Consider the following 12,710-nt stretch of genomic DNA (forward strand, 5'->3'; position numbering starts at 1 on the left):
GGATAATATTTAGTATTTTGTCAGTGGAGAGCTGGTTTGAAAATAAAAACCAAACCTATTAATCATTCAAACACTATAGCAAGGAGTGGCAGAGAGACTCTTTGAGATAAGTCAGTAAGAAGCTTCAAATGTGACAATGTGTTCTGAACATCAAGAGACACTTTCCTCAGGAACAGTTTTTCTTGGATTGCTGCAGATTATTACACATCAGGAGCTAGAGTGTAGCTAACATCTGATTTTTTGAAACTGACTTTGTCTTGGAAATAATTTCCTGTAATTGTTGTAGATTCTTTGTTGTTGTTTAGATGAGCAACTGGGCTGCGAAGGATTGGAAGATTTTAAGAAATTTATACTGAAATCAAAACAAACTACTGTGTTTTGATCATGTGAAGGTTATGCAATGGCCAACTGAATGGAAGACTATAGGGACACCACTACTCTTCCTGATATTAACAAATTCTTACAAATGCTGATTACAGTAGCAGTAGATTGCAGAAAGTCTCAAGCCATACTTGAAAACCCAGATTAGTTAACAACTGCAGATTTTATTCCATAATAAAATGTTCTATAATTGCTTTCAATTGAAAATTACAGAAATGTATTAATTCTAATCATTTGCATCTGCTTATCCTGGAAAATTGTGCCTGTAGGTAAAGCCAGGACTGCATGATAGGAATTGAGATTAACACCTTAATATTTCCTATTTGTCTTTAAAGATTGAGGTGGAAAATTTGTATACATTATTTTGAAAGGCTAAGTAAATAAGCTTGTCAACCTTTCGATAGTACTGAACAGCTGAAAAGATCACCAAAGTAACTGACTGCTCACTGGCCTTGCAAGACAAAACAGGACAGAATCTCTCTTTCTATTTCACTACTTAAAGAGCAGTTGAGGACAGTATTTAACTGGAGGCAGTAACACATGTGGAAATTAAATGGATCAACCTCTCCAACCAATTATACCAGTAATCAAGACAATCCAACAACCCTTCATAATATGCCCGTCTAGTTTAACTTTCTTAGATGAGCACTTCAATCACTTCAGTTCTATGTCAGGAATACTGTCAAGTATTATATTACGTGCTGAGTCCCAGGATGAAAGTCCATCTCAGCAAAGCTTACTTTGCATATCAAATGCATGAATGCAAGGAATAGTGCAGCATGACTACAGCAACAATAGAATCTGTTAAGGCACTGAAATTACACTGATTTGTTCCTATTTTAGCACAATACACCAGTAACAGAGCAAAGAACAGCACTTTCTGTTTACCAGGATGGTACATCTTAACTACTGAATCATCAGAATCGCACTCAGTCTACTTCTAACTTAAATGATAAAAGGTAGCAAAACTATTCTATGACATTTACGCAGAATCTTCTGAAAACATCAACACATTAATATTACTCTTAATCAGGAGGAAAATGGGAAGTAACAATCAGGTGCTGTATTCACACAGCTGGTTGTGTGGAATGCAATTGCTACTCTATGCATTCAGGAGGTGACTAATGTAATTCTAACTTCTCCCATTTCTTTCTTGTGAGAAAGAATGTTTAGGAAAAACAGAAGATAGAAAGTGTACTTTCCCTTTCAATAACTATTTGAAAATCCAACCCATTAGTTAAAGCAGATCTGAAAGGAAAAAATTTGAGAAGCAGAAAGTCCTCTAAGAGAAAGTTGTTAAGCACTGACTGTAGCTGTTGGAAACAGTATCAATGTTATGAGTTAGATATCTTATATAACTATCCAATTATCTAATATCATTCAAAAATAAAGGAGATACCACTGCAGTCTAAAAAACAAACCCAGTGAGTAAAATATTTGCTCTGTTCTGGCTAGAAGCTAAATTCACACTCCTATCAGTGGCAACAATATCTCACGTCTGGCCTCAATGCCACAATGAACTTGAGTATGTTGTATTGGCAAGGCACGCTATCCTAAAACCTCACCAAGTAACATTAAGAAAATTATCTTCTGAAATACATGGGCAATGTTATGCAATTGCAACTTCAACAATGTCATTCATGTAATTGCACTTAAATAATGAGTCAAACAGGAAGCAAACATAATGGAAGTAAACTCCTTTGTCACCAACAGCCTTTAAAAGACTGAGGACAGCTATGAAAGTTGGGCTTCTCCTAGAGCACTTACGAATATTAGACTTCTGATTAGCTTATTACACTCCTAATAACAGTACTGAAGTATGCTGAAGGATGCTGTAACAACTGTCACTTTTAGATGAAGGTGGAAAAAATATGACAACAATACATTCCTTATTCAGCTGCTCTTCTAGCTTTGAAGAAAGAATAAATACAGAATAATCTCTTACCGGCTTGGGGTTAGCCGAGAATCCAGGCTGCCAGACTTCATGGTAATAGTGTCAGTAAAAAGCACATCCTTTGCTGGAGATGCTAAGGCTTCTGAATGAGACAGTGAAGGATGCATCCTCTGTTGCTGTAAGCGTTTTAGTGTAGCATAACCAAAGGCATCTCGAGAACTTGTGTAGCTAAAGTTATAGTCAGCAAGACTTTTTATTGTAGCAAGAGAAGGAGCTTTAAGAGATTGGGCTCTCCGGGGAAGTGTATGAGAAGACCCCGGTGGTACGAGGGATACAGAGTTTGATTTTGAGAGAGGCAGATGGTTAGACTGTGGTGTTGAACAGTGACTAGGTTTAACTGTTTTTGTGCTTACCACAGTACTCAAACTTCCACAGTCAGTGTCTACATTTGTAGTGTCCACACCTACAGTCTCCCTTGAAGGGCTAGAACTCATTGAACTTATGCCACTTGTTGTTGTATCTGTGTTAAAACTTAAACTACGACTCTTGAAATGTGTTTGTGTAGTTCCATCCCCTATCAGCCTTTCTCTGCTTGTGTTTTCTCGGTGAATTTCATTTCCAAGACCTTTTGGCAGCTTCAAATCATTTTCTCCAATACTTGGGGTACTATCAGTATCCTCTTTTGTTGGAAGTAAGCACATGGAAGTTTCTGTTGGTAAAGTCTGGATTTTCGGAACTCTGAAAACAGGGTTGAATTCTTCTCCAGAAGGAAAGTCTAAGGAAGGTTCTGTTACGGTACGATTTCGCCTCAGGCTTGATTTACTGTCAGATGATGTCAGCTTTCCTCCTTTTGGATCACTGCTACTTCTGTGTTTTTTATTAGGTAGAGTAAGAGAGTTCAGAATGCGATTTTTCACAATTCTGCTAGATGAAAAAAAGGGAAAAGGACTACGGTCTTTCTCCTTTGAAGGCCCAGGTCTGTCATAAAATATTTGTTCTGCATCTTCTGTAATATCTAGGAAAAATGTACTAGTGGAAGTACTACCAAAACGGTCATCCTCCATGATGAACATACCTGAAATCATGAGAGATTTGTCAATGAAAAAGGACATTGCTTCAATGTGCATTAAGTCGCAAAAAAAAAAAACCTCCTGAACAAAGTTAAAATTATTGTGTGTATGGCTTATTGTTATTTTCAACGGAGCCTTTTTTTCTTCAAAACTTATTAAGTTGAATTAAGTAACTTCAGGAACACCCATGCTAAAACTTTCTTTGCTTTAAAAGAAAACCACACTTTCTTACTTCAGTGCATGCATCCAGCTACTAAGATTACAAGTGGCACGCTCCTTTAATGGTATCTAAATATGGTACATATCTGGATTCAAATTCAAAATATCAGTAACACTACAGTCTAAAAATAGCAATGCTATGTGTGTATCTATATACTTCTAGATATTCCTTTGAGGAAAAGAAAGTAAATGTACATCTAGAGCATGGAGTTTTCTGGAAGGTGTTATATCAAGCTGCCAAGACTTGACTATGAATTACTAGCTTACCCTAATGTTAAAGTTTCTTACCTCTACATTAAATGTAATTCTAAAGTACTGCTGTCTTTCTTCTCACTTATCTACCTCTCTGAAAGCAGAATCACGTCATGCTTTCACTCTTCTTCCTTGCTGATATCACTTTTGAACTACTTACCTAACATCACCCTTGCCAAAAGACTGAAACAACAAAACATCTGTTTCTGTTTCGCTTTTTGGCTTGAATTTTTTTTTTTTTTTTTTTACACTTACTGGAAGGTGCAGATTCGCTTTCACTGTTATGCCTAGAACTGGTGGACTCAGAGTTTAAGCTAAGAGTGCTGGGTATCGAAGAAAGTTCATTGCAGAGCTGCTCCATGTCATCAGGAACCACTGGCCAAGGCTGTCTACGACTATGTCTTACTGCATCCCAGTTGTGAAGTTTCAGAATGTCACATCCTTGTTTAGTTTTGGCTATCAGACCAAGCACGTAGACACAGGTTCTGTATTTAATACATACATTGAGAAAAGAGCAATAACAGCATCAAATTTAACTTTTTTCTTTTTTTCCCTCTTTTATAAGTAAATACTTTTGAAACAATTCAGTGGAAACTTCACAAAACTATCATGCAGTTTTTGTTTCCAATTTTCAGTTGAAAACTAACAGAAAACTAAAAAATGAAACATGTATCTGAAATTTATTAAAAAATATCTACCATCCAAAAATAAAACACAATTACAACAAAAAACTCAAAGTAGAACATGAACAAAGCAGCACAATTAGGCCAAAGAACATCCTTTCAAAGACGTTCTCTTTTAAGGATTTGAAAGATACAGAATATAAATGATGGAATAGTAAATTGATTCCAGAGAGGCTCTACATATGTTTTAACTGCTTTTTAAAAGAGACAAGAAGTACTTTTTTTTCCTATTTGCATACTGTTTATACTTTAGAACTTCCTATAGAATTTTGAGAATTTTCTCAAGAACTGTTATGAATAACATTTAATAACTGATTTCCAACTGATTTCCAAGTGGCAAAAATACATCTACATGAAAGAAGCAAGAGTATTTGAAAACCTTCTGAACTATAATCTAAAAAATTTGTTTAATAATTAAATACACATACCCTCTAACGGAGAGAACCTCACAATGTTGGGCAAGTGCCATTATATCTGGAATTACATTCTCCTCTTGAAGCAAGTTAAGACCCCAATTTGATGATCCAATGTTACCCTGGAATAAAAGTTTGTCAAAGAAGTTTTGACTTTGATGTGATCTGCAACACCATTGAAAAAAACCCCCAACATTTTGTCCGTGGTATGATTTCTAGCAGCATCCTCTCAAAGGTTTAAGCAAACTGAACAGTCTGTCTCTCCTTTTTGATCTCAGTCATGCAAATCCAGTAAAGAACTCAGGATACTATGTACAACAACTGAAACTGCTAACAGCTAAGTACTATACACTCCTCAGTCTACCAATTCTACTACCGCCAACAGAAAGATCTGAGGTTACTTATTTTACTTCACTCTTAAATAAGCATTTTTTACATTATTACACATTTGTTTAGGATGACTATTACAAAAGAAAATTTGAAGAAGACAGGAAAGAGGTAAGTGAACAATCAAGGTGATAGAATTATAGCTTGGATAGGCAAAGACGCTAGGTTTTACTCAATCCTAGTTATCCCCAGTACCAGAGATGCTAAGACTATATTCACAAGCCTCAACAATGGCAGCAAGCTTTCCTGTAGAAACATTACATTTTGGAACACAGCAGGTTGTAACCTCTGATTTCATACTAACACTGTCACTACATGTTGAAAATTATTCTTTTTTATTTGTAAAAGCATTAATAATAGTCAAAACAATGATAAAAAAGCTTAGAAAAAATAGACACAGTGAAGAAACTTCATATGACATTCCAGTTATGATATCAAAAAAATCAACGGAGAGGGAAAAAAACGCACATTTTTGAGAAGAATTTGTAAACAATGGTTTTAAAACATTTTGTTCAGTTACTTTAGAATAAAAAGTTGTAACGGAACTCAAACAACTGTAAAACGATTGTAAATCTGTTACTAACCAAGGCCCAAAGGGCTGCTTTCAGCTGCTTAATTCCTTCCCACTTATCCAGCATTGGGGAACGAACAGTGTAACTCAGATCTGTAACAATACTCTGAAGGAGAAAGAAAGAATAAAAAATATTGAGCTGAAAATGAGAAGAGAGACTTCAGCTAAAGAGGTTATCTTACATACTTTTAAAATTAGTGTTTTATGATTGCTAAAACTGCATCTCACTGTGAACAGCAGTAGCTTTGGCACAATAAGCATAAGTTAAGAGGAATGGTAATGTAGGTAAAAATAATGAATATCACCTCTGAATGCATCAGGTTATCTCCGATTTTATAACGGGAAATTCCTCCCACTTATCACGCTACAACATAAGCACTTCCATATTTTTCAACTATTAAATACAATTCATCTTCTTGCAAATTCCCTCTAAAAATCATTTCAAATAATAACTAGACGGCTCTTTTAGCATTTCAAGATAGCAGGAAGAACATTTTTTTACCTCACCTCCATGCTTTGATACACATGAAAGGACTGGAACAATTTTGGCACTAAAATATATTTCTACTAGCAATATGCTTCCCACTCTTTTTTTTTTTTTTTTTAACTGGTCATTTTAAGAAAAATACTGCAAGGTATTTCTCTGATATTTCAGTGTCAGGAAAGAATTTTACATGAGTCTGGATGGAAAGGTGGTCTTCACAAAATTATTTACAATCTACTTGTTTTGTAGTCACTGTTTAACTGACATCTCTTAAAACATATTCCTTAAAAAAGAGATACTGTACTCTAAAATCCTTCAAGTTAGAAATTGTTATAATCCTCACCTGAGACTCCAATAAATGACAGCCTGTTTTATGGTGCACCAGTTGGCCATAAAGGTGAACTGGCAGGTAGACATGTGGTCGCTGTAATCTGGTGGAAAAATAAAAATGATATGCTTTCCCAGCAATTTTGGAATTGCTATTAAAGTAAATTACACTGAAGTGTAATGCAGTGAGTTACTCAACATTTTTTTTTCAGATGAAGATTCTTGTGGACAGTGTTTACCTTTGGTTGCTCCGACGAACATAGTTATCACCATCAACAGGCTTGCGATACGTTGTAAGTGCTTCATTAAGTTGTTCCTCAATCAACTCGACATACTTCAAGTTATACTCCTGAAAGAAAGTAAAGTTTGACGCAATACATTTAGGTGGCTTATTTTTTATTGTATGGTACTTTACAAAGAAGGAGCATAAGCAGTGCTTCTTAATTAAGGCTGAGTTTCTTTATGATCTGAACGCAGTGCTCTCCAAAATAACCATACTTCACTCATACAACTTCAAAGCAAATCAACAACTGATTCCTCAAGTATTCCAGAAAAATTGTTAAAAAGCGGGAAAGAAATATTTCACATCTGATTTTAACCTGAAAAATCTAAACAGATCACAGTGCATTTCAGTATACTTAATACTGCTTACAAATTAGTCAAAAAATTGCCTAACAGATCATGTAATTGTGACCACTAACAAAATGATTAACTACTACCACAGGAAAATAAATGTCAAAATTGCAAAAACAAAATAACACATTAAGATTAATTTTAGGCTGCCAAAAATGTATGTATGTTATTCCAAAAGTAACGCCTCTTGTTTATTTTCATGGAAACTACAACATACACAAAGAACAAATTCTCAGCTACAAAACACTACTTTTCAGCACAGCCACCACCATTAGCTAATTCCCATTTTGTGGTGTGACAGCTGTGCAAGGCCACATAGAAAACAGTTTTTCTTTCTTGTCCCTGCCAACACTGCAGCAACACACCACCCACAGTGGTGTGTCTCACTGTGCTAACATCCAGTGTTTGGTCTCCATAAATATTCCACAAGTGTGAATGAACGTCAGTGGGTGCAATTTTTTCCACACAGAGGAGTTCAATGACACACCTTTGCTTCCAGTGTACTTCCATGTCAGATGCCATTTTGTCAGACTGCCTCCCTGCTGCCATTTGTTGCACAGCAACAAAGTGTAACAGGATAATGGTGGGAAGACTCAACCTACCTCTACTGCCATACCACCACCATCTGCCTCTGACATTGAAAGTATTGCCTTCTATTTTATTATGTTGTTTCACAGAGCATACTTCATATCTTTTATTTTTTTTTAATGTGTCTTGTGTCCATATCTACTTCCTAACAGCATAGGCTAATTCCATCTTCATGAGATTTGGATATAACTTTAATTACCTACAATCAGTGTTGACAAGCATCTTGAAAAACAGTATTCCTTTCCACATTTCTCTAGGTACGACTTACAACAACCTATTTTGGAAAGTCATTACTCTCAATGTATTAGCTGGAGTAGCAAAACTATATAAAAGCCCCGGGGAAAAGAGTAACATCTACAGAAGAGTTATGCAACTCTAAGATTTACCAACAAATTCTTACGTTGCTGAGGTAATACACATATCGGCATTTAGTAATGCACATGTAAATCTACAATATTTAAAATTACAGTTATCCCACTCAAATGTGCTTGTATATGCTCCCTCTTCCTAATTCCAAGTGAACACACATTTTTATTCTCCATATTACCTTTTGCCATTTTTCCATTTGCTTTGTTACATAACCTCTTTCATTCAGATATGAAAATCCCTTTGGAATAGACAGAAACCTGCAAAGTAACATGAGACGGTCAATACCATACTTCAATCACATAATATGAATAGAAACCAAATGCTTATTACTTCCACAGTGTGAATTTCAACAGCATACTCAATACATTTACCTTAGGAGTAGAAGCAAACCCTTGTCTCCAAGGTGAGATAGAGCTGGTTTCATTTGGATAAGGGCATGAAGATTGGCCTAAGACAATTAGAAATGTGTAAGTAACATCAGAGCATTATAAGCCTCTAAAAACTTCAATGACAATAACCTGCCAGTAACGATGCTGTAAAGTTTTCATAAAAGGAAGTATCAAACAGCACTCATCCTTTTATCATCCACTTTTTCTACCTTCTGTCATGACATATGCAGTTCTTTAAAAAAAAGTATAATGATAAAAATATATTTAAACTGAGTAAATGTTTATAGTAAGCATAATCTACTTCTCATTGTTATTAATGGTGTGGTTTGCAAACCACATGCAGAAAAGAGTATTAGTAAGACTATCAAGGACAATCAAGAGAGCAAATTATGAATAGCTTCACAAACTTCTCCTTTGTTACTGGAGGGGGTGGGAAACAGCTTAGAGTTGCATACCACAACGAGATGGAAAAGGGAACATATGCTCACCTTGTCTTCACATGCCTCATCTAGAATATCAAGTGCCTCAGAAGAAATAGTTTTATTTTTGTCGTGTAGCTGGGTCACCAGTAACTCAATCCCCCAGTTGCTGAAGAACTCTACATTTGCTCTCAGTAATACTCTTAAGTGTTTTGTTGCATACAGCCTGCAGCTCTGCAAAAGCATGAAAAATAAGTGTTTTTTGGAATGGAAGAAACATAGTTAATGTGGTTAATGATTTATCACTTTTGAAAATACATTTTCAATGACCACATTTTACAGAAAATAACTGTAATGAACACCTTATGGATTAAATCTATAGTCCATTACAGAACTATATTCAAACAACAAATTTGAGTCTGAGATCATAAGTAAGCCGGTCACTGCCAAATCTTACTTCATGTCTCTAGTGTTCTTATAAGGCTATGATACCTCTAAACTAGTAAATTTTCTATTTGTTAAACTATAAATGATCTATACTGGAGAGATACACGAGTATCCGCATTATCAGAGACAAGTGAAATAGTCCTGAGTGGACAGTAAGTAAGTTGTCTTCTGGAATGATTTGTCCTCTCCCTCCTGAAATACTTGGTAAATGGGATTTCACAAAAAACAAAGAGTATGAAGTGTAAATCTTGTTTCATTATTCCATCTTCCAATACTTGCACATTTTTACTTATTCAATATATATAGGCTTATTTTTCTGGAGGAGAGGCTAAGGGCACTCAGGCTGTCCAGTCTGGAGGTAGCCAAGAAGTGACCTCACTGTTCTCTCCAACTCCCTGAGAAAGGGAAACAGAGGGAAGTGCCAGGCTCTGCTCTTGCAGACCCAATGGCAGGATGGGAATGGCAAAGAGCTGTGCCAGGGAAGATTCAAACTGGACATTAGCAAGAAATTCCAGGGTAACACTGAAACAAGCTTCCTAGAAATGTGGTTGATACCTCATGTCTGTCAGTGTTCAAGAAGCATTTGGGTAATGCCTTCAGTATAACTTCAGGTTAGCCCTGAAGAGGTCAGGCTGTTGGATTCAATATTTCCAATCCCTTGTAAGTCTAATCTACACATATTCAGTTAGAGCAAGGAAAAGAGTATCTTTAGCTCAAGAAATGAGAATTATTTCATTGACAACATCTCAGAGAAATAGAATTTGAAACAGAAGACGACTTATTGGGGATGGTCTTTTACCCTTACAAAGCACAGCTTTTTATAAATTACATTCAGTTCCATGCCTCATTAAACCTAATTTAGAAGCAAGGGACATTACACAATCAAAATCACAATCTAATATCTGGATTACAAATTAAGAGAAACCCTTCCACAGGCATTTGTTTATTTACTACACAGGCTCTATTCATTCTTCTAGGTTCTCATCAGAAGTCCTTAAATAGGCAAAGAGGAAGAACTTGTGATGGCCTTATTTGAACTGGATTTTTTTAATTAATTTTAGTACTTGTCCAAGATGGCAGATTACTAGTACTAGTAATATATATACATATATATATATTTTCCCTATGGTTCTGAAGAGTGAGAGGTATAAAGTGGAACAAGTTTCAATTTCTCCCTATCACACTCTCTAAATACAAAAGAAGTGCTGTATCTTGGGCAGTGTTTCAGAGTTCTACATAACAAAACCCATAAAATGTCAAACACCTCACCTAAGACCTAATAAAGATTTATTCTCAAATTACTCTGCAGTTAATGGAACAACTCATGCAATCATGTCAATTCAGTAACTCCCTTCATGCATGACATATCTGTTTGAATGACTTTAAGTACTGAGTGCAAATACAGTAGAAGGTGTGAAGTCCATTGTAAATTCAAGAGCTACATGAATATGACTTTTATTTTACTAAATACAAAATACAAAAGCCCTTCTGAATTTATACATCTTAAAAATGTTACAATCTTGGATTACAAAGCGACAAATAGAAAAGGTATATTAACTGAATAGAACTTACATCTGTAGCTGCTGTCAGAATTTTGGAAAGGATGACTCTTGCTAAGCCATCTCTGCTGTAATCCAAACTAGAAACAGTCAGTTTTAACAAATGATCTTGGTTCTTCAAAGAACAAAGATTAAGAAGACTAGAAGGGGGAAAAAGAAAATATCAGTATTTGAATCCAGTAATATCCACTTACTTATTCAATCAACAATTTCAACTTAGCCTTCTGAATAAACTTTGATTTCTATAAATACAGAATTCAAAGTAAGTTCCTATATGAAGTGACTTTACACTATTAAAACTGTAGAAGGCGGGGGGGGGGGGAATAAAGCACAAAATGGCAAAAGAAAAAAAAGGAACCAACATTTAAAATGATTCTGTAGTAGTTCTGTCAGCATATTTAAATTAGTGATTATTACAAAAATGTTTATGAAGCACTGTTAACAATTCTTTATTCTAAAACATTGTAAAACTGTACGGATTTTGTTATCTTAAAAAAAACAACAAAACAAAATAGAAACTAACTCCTCCACCTGCCCACCACCAAGAAAAATATAAAGAGAAAACACAATCCACCCTACAAATAGGGAGTTTCTACTTGATATAATCACAAGAATTTTGATGTCCCTAGCTTTACAGATAGTGGCCCTAATGCACAGTTTACAAGTTCTGTAATGATTATACCTGTAAGCACAATTCAAACAGAACAAAAACACTTACCACTGAAACACGTTACATTTTTCAAGCATTTTGACCCCATGAGGGTGACAAGAAAGAGTACCAAAAAACAGAAAATAGTGCTGACTAAGGGTATTTAGTAACCCATTATTTTGAAGACTACGTTCAGGTTTCATTCCTGATGAAGAGTTGAGCCAACTAACAATATCTTTAACCAGCTCCTCCAGATAACCTTGTCCATCCTAAGAAAACAAAGAGTAAAAGCAATTACTAGAAACAGAACTTGTACTCTCTTTACTGAAATCTGCCATTTTAAGCTTCTTAAATGTACAAGCACAATACAGACACAAAATAGAAATGTTGATGGGCAAACAATTCAGATTAAAAAGAAAGTTCCAAATGCTTTAGGATCAATTCTGTTCATTTCAGGAAAAGGACTGTTCAGTGACATTTTCCCTGGTCTTCTGACTCAAGGCATAAGCCTTCAACACAGAGGAAAGGACGTAAAGACAGATACAAACAGCAAAAACATAAACAACATAACTAAACAAAAAATCCCCCCAGAATGTAATAAAAAAAAATGCATTTAATCAAACAACTTAGTTATCTCCCTGAATTCTCATCTGGACAATTCAGGATTTTAAGTTATATTTCTTAAGTATATTGTTCATTTTTGGTTTAATGCAAAAAAGTTCGCCTAAGTTTTTACTCAAATTTAGGGTTTTTCCTTTTTTGCATTCTCCCTCGTAAATGAAAATGTCTTACCTCTTCTGATTCAAGAAGAAATTCAGTAAACTGACAACCCACTACAGTGAGCTGCTTAGCCTTGGCATAGTCCAGATCCAGATTGGCATACAGCTTACTGCTAGGCTTATAGAAATACAACAGTCTCCTTACAAACCTATGGAAAGTAAAAAATAACGTGTTATTTTTCAGTAAGAGAAGGAAT

General features: G+C 35.3%; 1 protein-coding gene across 1 annotated transcript in view; it reads right to left on the minus strand.

Moving 5' to 3' along the window:
• Positions 1–12,710, minus strand: part of RICTOR (RPTOR independent companion of MTOR complex 2) — an 80,132-nt gene that overhangs the window by 12,584 nt on the left and 54,838 nt on the right. The window contains exons 20-31 of the mRNA XM_003642978.6: positions 12,527–12,662; positions 11,804–12,003; positions 11,099–11,225; positions 9,149–9,313; positions 8,643–8,719; positions 8,450–8,528; positions 6,921–7,030; positions 6,698–6,785; positions 5,884–5,976; positions 4,928–5,034; positions 4,072–4,301; positions 2,327–3,350 (exon numbers count right to left, since the gene is read on the minus strand). Coding sequence (XP_003643026.1) covers positions 2,327–3,350; positions 4,072–4,301; positions 4,928–5,034; positions 5,884–5,976; positions 6,698–6,785; positions 6,921–7,030; positions 8,450–8,528; positions 8,643–8,719; positions 9,149–9,313; positions 11,099–11,225; positions 11,804–12,003; positions 12,527–12,662 — 2,436 coding nt within the window. The remainder of the gene's footprint in view (positions 1–2,326; positions 3,351–4,071; positions 4,302–4,927; positions 5,035–5,883; positions 5,977–6,697; positions 6,786–6,920; positions 7,031–8,449; positions 8,529–8,642; positions 8,720–9,148; positions 9,314–11,098; positions 11,226–11,803; positions 12,004–12,526; positions 12,663–12,710) is intronic.

The sequence above is a fragment of the Gallus gallus genome, chromosome Z (genome assembly GCF_016699485.2).
Source record: "Gallus gallus isolate bGalGal1 chromosome Z, bGalGal1.mat.broiler.GRCg7b, whole genome shotgun sequence".
NCBI lineage: Eukaryota > Metazoa > Chordata > Aves > Galliformes > Phasianidae > Gallus > Gallus gallus.